The sequence below is a fragment of the Haemaphysalis longicornis genome, unplaced genomic scaffold, assembly GCF_048455015.1.
Source record: "Haemaphysalis longicornis isolate Haplotype H1 unplaced genomic scaffold, Haemaphysalis longicornis Haplotype H1 scaffold_9, whole genome shotgun sequence".
In the NCBI taxonomy this organism is placed as follows: domain Eukaryota; kingdom Metazoa; phylum Arthropoda; class Arachnida; order Ixodida; family Ixodidae; genus Haemaphysalis; species Haemaphysalis longicornis.
In genome coordinates, this window is record NW_027526460.1 from 128,469,628 (window position 1) to 128,483,972 (window position 14,345).

The window sequence follows — 14,345 nt, forward strand, 5'->3', positions numbered from 1 at the left end:
CGTTCCCCTCCTGCCTTGGTAACCCATTGGAGCTGCCTCTATCACTGAAAAGGGGAATACACAACCAATGCGTCCTCCAGGTGATGACATAAGGAGCGGAAACTTTGCGCCTTACTAAACAACTTGAATTCAAGCTTAGGCCGGCTCAGCTGGCAATGGAAAGAAGAATGACAGGAGTAATATTAAAGGAGAAAAAATTACATCATCTTCCCATGGGGAACCATGAGGAGGATGCGAAGCATCATGGGGGTTCCTTGTAGGTTCCATTGTGTTGCCGTTATGTTGTTTCATTTATCGGAGCACGAATGGGAACGTAGTGTGAACCCCCATGTAGAGACAGAGAAATGTAGAGAAATGTAGAGACACCGAAGAGACCGACAACCGCGTTACCTGATCGAACACCTCCTAGTTCTCGCCTTTCTTTATTCCGTGCTCACGTTCCTACCCCGCTGCCCGCCCTCTTCGTCCTCTTCTCTGGTTGAGCTGCAAGGCACGTGGCGCTTCCCGCCACAGCCTCCCCACGGGAAATTCAACATCCTCCTCTGAAGTTTTCAGTTCGTCGTTTCCGTTGACGTTCAGCTTCGCGTGCCTTCGTTGTATCAGTAGCTTCTTGACGTAGTTTGAATGAGGGAAGGACATAAGGCGCGTTCGTAGCACATGCTCCCGTCTCGGTTTGTAGCGCAGTGGGAAGAGCGCCACGTACCTCCCGTTGCGGCCAGAGAGTCGTGGGGTCGAAACCGGGCGCCTCCTAACTATTTCTTTTTGTAGTGGACTGCGCTGACGTCAGGCCAAACGCTGACGGGGCTGAAGAGACGCGCATACGCAGTAGAGTGCGGATGGCGGACAACAGCAAGGGAGGGAGGGACACAGCCCCGACCATGAGATGCTTCGCATCTAAAACCCTTCTTGGGTCAGAGAACAAACGAGAGTAGAAGATATCATAATAAGCTCAAAGAAAAAGAAATGGACTTGGGCTAGCCGCGTAGTTATGCGAAATGACAAGTGGCAGGGTGAGAGAGTGGACACAGAGGAACGGGTCTAAAAAAAAAAAAAAGAGGAAGGACAATTATTCCGTGGAGGCACGAAATATGGAAATAATTAGGAGGCACAGAATGGACTCCAGCGGCGCGGGAGAGGAGTGGTTGGAGGTCGATGGGACCTGGTGGGCTGTTGATGATGCTGAATTTTCCGCATACGCACTGCTACTCCATCCGCTGGAACTGTCGGGATTCGACGCTCCAGTCACGAGCGCAAGCATGGAGCGCAAGGCTCGGAAGCCATACTTGTATGCACTTCGCGGTTCAAGCATTGTTTTCAACGCGTTATTTTTACTTGCTCTCGCAAAAATCGAGCACACGTCTACTCTTAATTAAAAGAACACCGCAAAAACCAGATATGTATTGAATTCTTCCTCAAAAAAGCCTAATACTCTCTTTTTTGCAGAACAATGTTGACAAATATGGAGTGTATCTCTGGATTTATTAGATGAAAAATGTTTTGTCTATATAAACGTCTCAGTCAAGAATTCAGTTTAACTTTTGGCTGGGTGGCTGGATAGAGGGACGGATGGACGGACAGACCAGAGCCAGCGCGCCCCAGAACACGTGCGAAAACAAGCGTGCGCATAGCCAACGTGCTAGCGCGCCCACGTAAGTGGCATCAATGCGACTGTCCATTTTTGCAGGCGCTCAGGTAGTATTGCGGCGTGACACGGCAGGCCTCTCCTTTCTTTTCGTTCAGCGGCCCTGCTTATTTGCGCGAATGGTCGGTTTCTCGCCGTCTTCATCGCCCCTTCAATTTTCACAATGACCGATGATTTCGTGATGGTGGCACAATGAATGTGCTCATCAGCGTTGTGAAGCAAACTGCTAGCCTCCCATTTTTCGCAGGTGGCAGCCGGAGCTCAATGTGGTTTGTTTGTCACTACGAGTTTGCTTTGTCGGCGTCACATCACCTTTCGGCGTCACTTCACCTGTCGGCTCGCAAATTTTGAGCGGGAAACTGTGGACTGCAAACGCTCGATTCAGAGTGGGGTACCAGACTTGTTTGACTTGTGAGTGGGATGCATGACCCTTGCAAATTCTTCGCACCACTGTGCGTATTTGTTATACTCCCTAAGTTACCGTAGGTCGTCTTCACCACAGTACTCCAAAACGACCAATTGAACTTACCAAATGTGCAAATTGGGCGAATGACGAAGCAGCCGAACGTATGTGCGTGTGAGCAGAGACAACACGCAAGGAGTGAATGGCGTAATTCACTGCGCAGTGTCCGAGCGCAGATGCCCTTTTTTTCGTTTAAATTTAATGTTCGGCCACGTCATTCGCCAAATTTGCGCATTAGGCCACTACAATTAAGGATTAAGGCGCACCGGGGTAAGGTCGCCCTACGGGGACTTCTTAGACTGTACCCCACGGAGCTCTGTAGCTGCGTTTCGCTTTCTTTTCTATTAATTCTAGCAGTTAGTTGTGGATTTTTTTTTTAGTTTTTATTTCTCTTCGTATACTCACACTGCCAAGTATTTGTAGCCCTTAAATGTGGGAGTTTCGCGATGCTGGACTGGCACGATGTCAGTGCTAGTAACTTGAAAAACCATTATTCCAGACTACTTAGCCCTAAAGTCTAACCTCAGGTCTGCGGCTTCCTGGCCGCAACAATTTATGAGAAGTTGCATAACGGTCTGGTTGCCAGCTAAAAAAACAATGCCGCGTGCGTATAGTAATCCCGGAATACGCCGTTGTACCATGTTTTCTTGCCAGCGGTGCCCCTTTGAACCCCAACCGACTTCCGGTTTGTTTTTTCTTCTTTCATGTGAAACATAAACAGTATTTGGCTCAAAAACACCGCTGTTTCAGTACTCGATAGGTGCTAGCCTGCTGTCTGCATTTCCGACCCTCTCACGTCAGGTGCACTCTATTATCTTGACAAATTGTCCCAGGAACTGTATAAGGACGGCATGAAGAATTGTGTACGGAACTGTTTTGAAGCCTGTCAAGAACTGTTTCCTTTTCGCTGTCCCCTCATCGGTGTCGCGGGAGTCAAACCACTGCCCCCTCTCCTCGCGAAGACAAGCTCGAATGTATTGGAGTAGTATACCGGTGGCAGCCTGGTGCTTCTGGCACGCAAAGCTCCAGGTTACTGACGGCTGCACCAGCGTTAGGCTCTCTGTTTGCCCTAGCCTGGTACGAGCACCCTGTTCCTCTTTACATCTGGGAGAGCAGCAGCAGGAAGTTTAGTGTTTTGATGTTGTTGTCCCGACTTATTTTCCACCACTTCCGGCCGCGTTCGTCCCCGTTCTGGTCCCATCCCCTGCAACCACACCACAGTCGGCCTGTTCCTGCAGCAGACGATTACGGCCATCACTGACAGCCTGAGCCCTCATCGCAGGCCACTCGACGCAGTTCAGCGGCAATCCACATGCAACCACTTGGGCAAGCCGACTCGATGCCTCACAGAGGCACCTACCACGGGTGCTTCACAAGAGGCAGCGCCAGGACGGCCCTCAACCGAGGTGCCCCCTCAGCGCTGCCTGCCACCAGGCTCGGTGAGGGCATGCAGCTCTTGAGGGGCACGCCCCTTGAGGACTGGCTTTTCTTGGGCCCTCGCCAGAAGTTTGAGCCTCCCTGACCAACTCAGTAGCGGGGCCCTGACGACTGAGGCGGCCCTCTCAGCGTCCGTCTGTACGGGCCGTGCCGGGCGACCCTCACGAACACCGAGGCCCCTCTTCCTTATGAAACTTGGCGGCTGTACCTTACTGCGGAGACACGCTCTACTGAGGGTGTGTCGGGTACTCTGCGTGTGGTGTGGTGCTGCTTCAAGACAAGGAAACTGCTGCTGATTTTTGTGACCGGTGGTATGAATTGAATGTGGTGTGTATGAAGGCTTCAACTGCGCACAACGCGACGACGCGCCGTCGTAATTTCCCGAAGGACCTTAGTGATCGGCGCGAAGACCCCTACACAAGGAACCCTGACATCCGTGCATGCCCGCCGTGAAGGCAACCTCGAGGTTGCAGCGCAGCCCCAGAACCCTCTTGCGTATGCGGGGGCTTGAAGCGTTGGCTGTTCGGGGTGTCCGACTCACCGCCTCTGTGAGCCAGTTGGAGTGTCTTTGCTTGTTTGTGCTTCTGTTTAGGCAAAGGCCGACGCTTGTTGTTACCGTTGCTGTGGAAACTCTAAAGAAGGTCGCTTGACGGGCCACCCGGTGCGTGTTTGGGCTTAGCAGAGGACGTTTCTCTGCCCGTTTGAGTTTTCGTGTTTCAAGCGCGACAGTGTTCGGTGACATGTATCATCATTTTTCTCTAGTCGTCATTTACTAAACAGCTCAGTTTTGTCTTTGGCTCTCCATCGTCGGACCGGAGGCAACTATCCTGCAGCCGATTGCTAACCACGCTACCTCGACACGACGGGGGCACGTATTTGTACGCCTTCGTCCTGTAACTCCGGGGACAAGCGTTGCAAACTTGGTTGGAACATGTAGCATGTTTGTCTGCAGTGGTCTTCCGAATGGTAAAGGCTCGGTTTTAAAGAGGAGGAAATGTGGGGTGGAGGTGGAGCTCCCAAGCCCCACGCTTTGTTTACAAGTGTGGTTGGGCCAATTTTTTTTATCTTTTGGGAGAGGGAAAAAGGCGGACAAGTACACTAACTCTGCCGTTGATGAAATGATGATTACCTATAAGTATTTTTGCACCGCAAGCTTCACACCAAACATGCATGCGGCTTCGATGTACGGTGTCACCATGACAGTCAACTATTTTAGTTTTTTAATGGGAGAAATGCCATAACCAGTTGAAAGTTATGTAGTGTGCGGCGACATTCCGAACATTTTTTTATAAATAGACTCTTTGCTCTAGATTGTAATTTTATTTTATTTTTGTTATTGTTTCTTACTTTTTCGTCTTTTCATGTTCTCCCTTTTTTTTTTTTGCCCTCCCCGAAACGAAATCCTGCCTACGCCACTGCTGCGTATAAGCGCCGGGGAAAGGTGGCCTGCGATAAAGCCCGTTTCATAAAATATCTCTTCCTCGTACATCTTTTGTTCCGGACATCAACGACTACGTAATCACGGGAAATTTGAGCACCTTGCTTACCTACTCGCTCCGTGGTGATGACCACCTGAACTATAGTGCTTCCTGTCACTCATTTCCTGGATATGGCGTCGTGGAGAGGAGCGGTTTTTTGGTTGCCAAGATCGACTAGAAAACATGCCGTTTATAGGCTTAGAAAAATTCCACCACAGACTAGACGCTGTTGCTGTACAAGCATTTATTGCAGCCGAGAAATAAAGAAAATGAAATGAAAAGGATAAAGGTGGATGGCCTCTCCTAAATCAAAGAAGGCGCGGGCGAACGCCGCTGCTCTAGCCCGGGACATCCTGAGCTTCGAGCTCCGAACAGGTTAACCCGCACTCCCACTATACAGGTTCAGGCCTAATATTATAAGCGCAAATGAAACGCTCCTGGCCTCGGTGGTGGACAGGGTGTTTCGGTTCCGTTCCTGGGCGGCGGTCAGCGGTAAAACCAGTAATCGGAGTCGGGCCAGTAGTACGGCTTCGGGCTGCCGAAGACCGGTGGAAACCAAGGCGAAGTCATCGCCACGTCGACCGAATGCGGACCTCGGTAAACGACCCCGTATGGGTCCTGGCTTCTGTAGGAGCTCGTTGATCTGGACACAACGGGACAAGCAGGTCAGTCAGTCAATCTATAAATAAATAAATAAATAAAACTCTTACGAGCCCACTTTCTTTAACCATGGTTAAAGAAGTGGGCTTGTACAACTCCCGGTAAAATAGTTTTAAACGCCACACTAATAAATCATCGTTACATTGTGAAATAAACGTTTTTATACTCACCAATATTGACCCGCTTTTTTCCCCCACTTTGGGCATATAGTAAAGTCCGCTTATATCGAACGCGGATATATGGAATTATTGCCTATATCGAACCCTTGAATAATTCCGATCAAAATTGCATGCATTTTAAATTTTTTATATCGAACGCGATTTTGCTCATAGTGGATATATCGAACTCTCCAGTGCCAAATTTTTCGTTGACGCGGAAGACGCCGAAGACGCCGAGGACTCCGTACCGCTTCCGAGCACGAGCGAAGCCGTCGCTGCCGTGGCCCTGCTACGGCGATACTGCAGTGCCATTGAGGGCAGCGGTCTTGTGTTTGTCGACTGTTTTGATACCGTGGAGCAAGCAGTCACCAGCAACGCGCTGCGCTCCAAGAAGCAGGCTACACTCACGCAGTTCTTCCGCCCCAATAAATGATTGTTTTCTTTCCGAGAAAGTGTCGTATCAGTAATGAACTGCAGGGTGGTAAGAGCTCAGCGTTAGCTCATGACTGCGCCGGCAGGATTGCTCTTATGTAAGTTTGTTTGCTTCACTTTCTATATCGAATTTTGCTACATCGAACTACTTTGCAATCCTCGCGCTGTTCGATATAAGCGGGCTTTACTAACAATGCCCGTCGGATTGCCCTACGTTGCATAACGTCGCGTCTGGCACTTCCTCGCTCCCTCTCACCAACGTTTTTAGAATTGAAAAATTCATAACCATTCCACCCTGAGAGTGCGGATGGCCAATTGAAGCTGTAAAGTAGTTCTCACTTGGATGATCACAATAGCAATTCAAATACGCTGCAAAATGATCGATTTGGCCGTATTGGGGTGGCATCGCAATGCCAGTGTCTCCAACATAAAACTCGTAAACCACTCCCTTATCGGTCTCGTTGTAATTGCCAACTGGAACCACAGAGGTAGGGCTATCCGATCTAAACCTCAGGCAAAGGGCAGTTGGGTGGCCCCTGCGTATTTCTGCAGGGTTCCGATGAGACCCCTTTCAGGCTCAATGGCGTACATGTACGTCCCCGGCAAACACCTTCAAAATGGTCAATGACGTACATGTACGTCATCGCTGCGTTCTTTAAACAGCGCACCTTTTTCAATTATTTCTCTCGCTTGGCTTGTGCTGCCACACTGCGGAAATACGATTTTCTTGAGCTGATGGCTTTTCTTTTCTTTTTTTATGCTTTACTACAGCGGCGCGCCAGCTGTCGCTGGCGCCACGGCTGCTGGATGAAAGACGTGTGCTCTCATCCAGCGGCCGTGCTTGCGCATCGGGTCACGTTTGTGCGCGCAGTGGCTGGTTTCGGTTTAGTCCTCCAAACGCTTCCCGCTTCTTGCGCCCGCAAAACTTTCCTAGAATTTTTCTTGTGTTACTCATGAACAAACCACGTGTATTTAACAACACAAATGATTTTTTTTCTCACTTTATGATCACCCTAAAAAACTTACGACATTTTTTTTCGATATGGGCCCGTTCAATGAATTGATAACAGCAATAAAAAATCGACCCTTTAGGGTCGCATTTGGCGAGAAAAATTCGACCCTCAAAGGGTTCATGCCTGAAACGCTCTGCTTCTTCCAAGTTTTCTCGAAGGACTTCACCCTCGTGCCGTTCGACACGATTGGCTTCGCAATCCGCCTCCACCTTTCGTTTTCGGATTGTTTCGATCTGTGTCCCGCGCGTAGCGCTCCGTTTCGATTTGAAGATTTAAGGAAGCAGACGCTTATCGCAAGCAAAAAAGATTATTTTGATGTCCACTAAGTAATCTATTCAAAACATTGTAAGCTAAATTGTGGCCTTAATCGGCCTTGTAGCGTCTGATGGTTCGCACAGTTATTTATTCTGGCAATTCTCTATGTATACACTACAAACATTAGCAGTTTTCTTCGTGGTTAACTAAGCATCAGGTGTGCAGACACATTTTTGTTAAAAAGTGATGCATTTTGTCTTGCAAGATAAATTCACGACAAAAGAGTAACTTTTGTGTGATTGATCTAATGTTTTCATTGCATTTCCATGCTTTAAACAAGTGAAATGCTTCATTTTTGCCTGTAATTTATCGGTATCAAAATATTTAAATCTGCAAGAGTTATATTTTCACATCAAAATTCAATGTTGTAGATTTAATCATTTGCTTTAATTAGAGAAAATGTTCGTTTAAGTTTCTATCTTCAGTGGGGTAAATGAGATTTCAACCTTCAAATGCTATCTTTTTACATCAAAAATCAAATTTGCATTGTCTGCCCTTGCATAGGAATTTAATGTGCCATGCCCTTTCGGTAATTAGTTAGTCCGTCTTCTGTTTTTTAAATGGAACACGTAGGCTTTAGAAGCCTTTTTCATTGCCTGCTTCCGTGCAAGCCAGCCGCTCATAACCTCCCGTCTCTTTAGTTTCCGCCGAGTTTTACAAGAGCCCCTTGAAGTTGTGTTTCTCCCCTGTGCAGTCCGGCATTGCACGGAAGCGCCCAACAGCGGCCCTGTATATATGAGCTCAAACGGGTCTGCTCGGAACCAGGTATGGCCGCCGATCAAGCCCCATTTGCAGTAACCGATTGCCGAACCAGAGCCTTTCGCGGTCGAACAGGTCTGGTTTGGGTAGCATTTCGGCTGGCGTACCCGCAAATTTTCCCACCATTTTTTCGCGGGGCTACCATGGTTGCCAGACCAAGACTTCCCTCTGTTGATTAGCTCGCATCGTCCGTAAAGGCCCGCAAATTTTCCCGCCATTTTTTCGCGGGGCTACCATGGTTGCCAGACCACGATTGCCCTCTGTTGATTAGCTCACCCGCAAATTTTCCCACCATTTTTTCGCGGGGCTACCATGGTTGCCAGACCAAGACTTCCCTCTGTTGATTAGCTCGCATCGTCCGTAAAGGCCGCGGATCTGTCAGCCCGCTCTGGGTATACAAACCCCTGCGTGCTCACGCCGCGGGCTCGGGCTCGAGCCCGGGTTTTTTTTTTCGCTTCGTCCCCATGGTTGCCAGACAAGGACTGCCCTCCCCTTTACGGACTGCCTTTACGGGCCCCATACGTTTGTAGTACCTCCCGTGGAAACGAAACGAAAAAAAAAAAACAGGCTCGAGCCCGAGCCCACGGCACGAGCGAGCAGGGGTTTGTAATCAGAGCGGGCTGACAGATCCGCGGCCTTTACGGGCCCCATACGTTTGTAGTACCTCCCGTGAACACGAAGCGAAAAAAACCCGGGCTCGAGCCCGAGCCCGCGCGGCGAGCGCACAGGGGCTTGTAACCAGAGCACGCTGACAGATCCGCGGCCTTTACGGATGATGCGAGCTAATCAACAGAGGGCAATCGTGGTCTGGCAACCATGGTAGCCCCGCGAAAAAATGGCGGGAAAATTTGCGGGTACGCCAGCCGAAATGCTACCCTGGTTTGCACCTGTATACGAGTCCAAACATGGCCCGGTAGACCTTTATGATTATCAGAAAGGGCCTGTATGATCCTGTATAATCCTCAAACGGGTCTGGTTTGTACCCGTTTGACCGGTACGGCCGTCAAACAGGTCCGACACGACCCCGTTTGATTTTAAACAGGATTTTTAATAGGGCAGTACGCAACAACATCGTTTTGGAGCAAGAAGGGCATTTCAATGAATGAGCAGAAGTGCTTCTTGCTTACGGGCGGCTTTAGAGATATCTATCTATAAAGACGGTCGGTTCTGTTGCCACAACAGCCCGCGGCCAGGGATAATTGTGGTTAAGGGGTGGCGCTGCTGAGCACGAGGACGCTGGTTCGACTCCAAGCCGTGGCGGCTGTTTTTCTGGTGAGCGATCAGCTCAAAATACGCCCATGCACTCCGTGCAGATTGTTACCCAGCTAAGCTGTAACGTGCGGCCGGTGTTTTGCGCATAACGCGTGGCCTACACATTTCGAAGTAACGTGAGGCAGTTATTTTCCATTGATTGCCGCGTTCACGCTGCTCCACCCGCACCGCTAGCCGCGCCTTCCCCTCCGCTGTCGCTCGAAGTGTGCTTCACGCAGCAGCTTGCTGCCTGCGCGCTCTGCTGCGAGAGAAACTCACTCCATTTCGCTCCCTCGGATGTCCTCGGATGTCATCTCTAAGCCCAGCCAATCTCTCTCCCCTTACTCCTCGCCAAACTGGTTCTCTCACGCATGCGCGTGCGGTTGCGCCAGGGAGAGAAGGAATAGACATCCTTAATTGCTAGCTCGATGATGCAGGATGGTGAGAGTAGCGGCCGGGATACCCTGGTCATTGCTCGTGCCCTCTCTATCAGCATGCGCTGGGTCGAGAGGTCCGAGCTGGACAGTCGGTCCACCCACTGCTCGTGCGTTGACGGCGATTGGTTGTGAGCGATGGGGATTGTTGGCATTCCCAGAGCAGATGGTGCAGGGTGTCAGGCTGCAGGTACTGGAGTCTGCAACCCGGCACCCTGTACATGCAAAGATGCAGGTACTCTAATATTGAGTGGGGTAGAATAGATATATAGTGGAGCAGTGTATAAGGGGGGTAGGAGTTGGTGTAGACACTGTAGAGCCGCAGTAGTTTCCTGCGTACACGGGACCGCAGGATTTCCCTTTCGTCTTTCCACATAAAGCTTCGCTTTAAAATACCCCTGAGTTGATATTCCGGTGAATGTTCAAGGTCCCCAAGTTGCCAAAACTCATCCGTATCCCTGCACAACGACACGTAAAACCTCAATTGGAACTCGGTGCATCGGAAGTTATAAAACTGTTAGGGTGGTGCTCAGTTCGCCACACCAAGAGCGCTATGAGGATTGCTAACATGTTTCTGTAGTGCCTTCTGCAAGTTTCGATTTTGGTTACAAAACAATTCTAATAATACGTTTACTCTGCAAACTGGTTGTGTGGATTGCAGAGCTGCTGTGTTTGTTCATAGCCTGATAGAGAACTCTGGTTGTAGATTATCGCTTCTCTATAAATAACTGCCGTCCAATTTGCATATTTCCTTTTTTTTAGGACAATAATGGAGAAACTTTTTCACGTGCGTCTAAGGTCGTACTTGCAGAAGTTTTACCTATTGGTGTTCCAGTAATTTGGTTTTCGAACCGGCTACGAGAAGCACTCGCAATACTCAGCTTTACCCACAGAATTAAACTAGCCCTAGCTATAGATGCAGGGGTACTTCCTAGAGCAGTTTTGATTCAACACACCAATGCGTTTGATGCAATCTGCCCCCACACCTTTCTACTTAAACTTCATTCCTTTGGAATTTGGGCACCCTTTTCAGTTAATTCGCAATTATTTAACCAACCGGCCACAAATCGTTCGCGTCAATAACATTTGGTCAAATGCTAAACATGTTACTGTTCCCCAAGGTTCAATATGAAGCTTTCTTCCGTTCTTAATTTTATTAATGACCTACATAGTTCCCGTAAACACACTGCCTCTTTACGTCAATGGCACAGTTCATTCTCACTATTTTACCCGACGGGTCACAGGTCACTCATATTAATAATAGTGAGTCATCTGCTAAACCTATTACCATTGGTGTTCCCCAAGGTTCAATATTAGTCCCCTTCTGTTCTTACTTTTTCAATGACTTATCTAGTTTTATTAAGCATTCTAACGCCCTTCTTTAAGTCAATAACACTACTATTTTTACATCCGGTAAAAAAGTGCTGAACTCGAAAGTGTCTAACATTCATCATTGGCGTGTTAAAAGTCATCTGCACATGAATCCCTCAAAAACTGCATTCGTAGTGTTTTCATCCCCATACAACACATGTCCTTCAACGGTATCCTTATCACTTAACAATAATATTATTTCTATGCGTTGTGGTGTTACACAAACATTTTAAATTTAACAATCACGTGCTCTCAATATTGAAAAGTTTCGTTCGGAATTTATGAGCATATTAAAAGCCCCCCTTATTTTGTCACGCACCATTTTGTCATTATACTACGCATGCATTTATAACTATTTGGATACCACATTGCATTCTGGGGTAATACACACAAAACCCATCTAGAGCCTTTTCAACATCAGGCACAACGGCTGATTGCATTCGCTCCATTTCAATCTCCTTCTATGCCCCTCTACGCTAATATATCTGCCCTTCCGTTTAAGCCGTAATTCCTTTCAACGTAGCTGCATTGATGCATCGCTGTAGTTATAAGGATTTATATATTGCATGGCTATTTCCGAGACATCTTATCAACACAAATATCACTCGGTTTTTAACTCGTCAAAACTTCCTTCTCCCCAAATTTCGCACTAATTATGGCAAACTAACTGTAAAATTTACAGACGTATCCGTCTGGAACAACATACCTATTGAAATTAACTCGTGTTCCGCATTACATTCGTTTCTCAAACATTTTTAAAAAGTACTTACTCTCAATACCTGGTATTATTTAAACTTTATTATAAGTACCGTTTGTTACATCACCATGTTATTTTTCTGTCTTTCACTCGCTACACCACGTGATACTATGTAAGAAGTTTCTAGTCTTGTTTTCACAAATTTGTAACCCTTGATTGTTTCATTTCGTACAAATAGCTTTAACTGCTTGTTGCGTATTATCAGAGTCCTTCAATGCTTTTCAGAGTCCTTCAATGCTTTTGAAAAGCATTGAAGGACTCTGGTATTATTATACTAATGGTATTTACGCTCGGAGGTTCCCCTGATAGTTCTAACTTCGGGAGCTCATTTGTACTGTAACCTGTAACCTCTTGTTGTTCATTTTGCGGTATCCATGAAATAAAGTTGAATTAAATAGAATTGAATTGAATTGCATATGCATGAGTATGCTTCTGGGTTCAGGGGCAAGCGCCTCGCCATGGAAACTTACGGCCGATACCTTACGTAGGAACCGTTCTGGAAAAAAAGGTGGCACCACCCATAACACAAGTTTGAAATCAGAATGGACGGGTCCCATCCGAAAGCCCGACTCACAGTAGCTGATGCCAGGAGCTCCTGGTGCCGCTCTCGTAGCACCTGCATGGACCAATGCTGTAGCGGTAGCCCGTTAGAATGCAGTAGCTCTCGCAGTCCATGCGCGGCTCCACGCCCGGCGTCAAGGCCAGCAGGAGCGCGAGCAAGAGACAGCCGACCGCGGTTGTCGACGAGGTCCAGGCTCGAGCTGCCGTCATGTTCCCTGCACCGCGCGGGTGACGCTGCCCACTCACAGCCCGCGCTTCGTCTTGCCTTTAAAAAGGCTGTCTGGAGAGGCCGGTCGGAGCCAGGGCTCCGCCCCTCGACGCCTGCGTGGTTCAACCATTGGCCCAGGCTTCGAATCGTGGTAGGCTGGCCGCTCGTGACACGTGTATGCGAGCGTGAAAGAATACCTTTACCTTAGGAGAGGACGTGAAGATCCGTTACGTGGTGCTGGAAACACAATCTTTGGGGACCTTTTTCTCTTTCTATTTTGCATGCCCTCGCCACCTCCGTGCCTATGGCTTCCTCTCCACTCGTTTATGGTCGACAATTGGGGATTGGTCGACGTGGAGCCCGCCCCTAAGCGGAAGCGCCAAAAAAACTTCTTGCAGTGCGCAGGGACAGGGCAGTCCACTGGCCTTGACAGGTCGTAGACGCTGCCGCCAAGGACTGGAGTTTAAAAAGAAGGAGCTCTTCAGCCAGAGTTGCCAGAGCGCAGCTGCCCATCATCTGTGAGCGTCGGATACAGGTACATACACGTACATACACCCAACAAGTCAAGGCTAGCCCTGAACGCATTAACCGGATGTTCTGACGTGGAATCCTACACGCGAAACGTGTTTCTCTCCACTTTCTGTCTTACTGTCCACATTAAAATGTCACGGGTTATACCCTTCTATGAACACTGATGGCTTTATTTTCCGTGTTCATCGAACAAACCCCTCCCTCATTCCCAAATATGACAAAGCTACCCGAATAGTGGGATTCATTCTAGAGATTACCTCGTTAGAATAACACTAACATCGCTTTTGACATAAAGTTATCTCAACTAAGCGAAATAATTTGGAAAACCGAAAATAGGCATGCGGTTCACCAGCTACTTTCCAACACTGAACTTATGACGTATCATGGGCACCACGTTGCTATTGGCTGATGCCGGCAAAATTTAAAGGAAATTAGGCAGGGATTTATAAGCTTGCAGAACGACCTATTAGCGGTAGAATTTAGTGCGTATTTCTATTATAGCTGCAATAGTGGTGGTGTGAATAATTAATGTTACGAACGAATACGCAAACATAGAAGCAGTGAGTGCGCCACTTTGCCGGCCGACGCTGCCTAACACAGCCGTCGACCCGCCGCGGTGGCTCAGTGGCTAAGGCGTTGCGCTCAGAGGTCGGCAAACTCACTCATGAGTCCACTCACTCAGACTCATTTGGACTCAAACTCACGCGTGAGTTTGAGTGAGCGCGAGGCTAGTGTGGCATGGTGAGTTTGAGCTTGAGTGAGTTTGAGCCGAGTGATCACGACTGAGTTTGAGTCCGATTGAGTTTGAGTCAATTTTGAGTTCTGAGTACATTTTGAGTTTGAGTCCATTTTGAGTTCTGAGTACATTTTGAGTT

At 48.3% G+C, this 14,345-nt stretch overlaps 1 protein-coding gene across 1 annotated transcript; it reads right to left on the minus strand.

Annotated features, from left to right (window-relative positions):
* Positions 1-5,231: 5,231 nt before the first annotated feature.
* Positions 5,232-12,963, minus strand: LOC144152823 (uncharacterized). The gene is made up of 2 exons (XM_077684304.1): positions 12,745-12,963; positions 5,232-5,663 (listed from the first exon to the last, which is right to left on the minus strand). Exons 1-2 carry the CDS (start codon positions 12,939-12,941, stop codon positions 5,507-5,509), a joined length of 354 nt encoding a protein of 117 aa, XP_077540430.1. The 5' UTR covers positions 12,942-12,963; the 3' UTR covers positions 5,232-5,506.
* Positions 12,964-14,345: the final 1,382 nt, after the last annotated feature.

Bases quoted from the DNA above. Each gene is read 5' to 3' on its own strand.
- LOC144152823 (XM_077684304.1), bottom strand. From the start codon at position 12,941: ATGACGGCAGCTCGAGCCTGGACCTCGTCGACAACCGCGGTCGGCTGT. The intron at 5,664-12,744 runs GTGAGTCGGGCT...CGTTGTGTCCAG, and splicing joins AGCTCCTGGCATCAGCTACT to ATCAACGAGCTCCTACAGAA.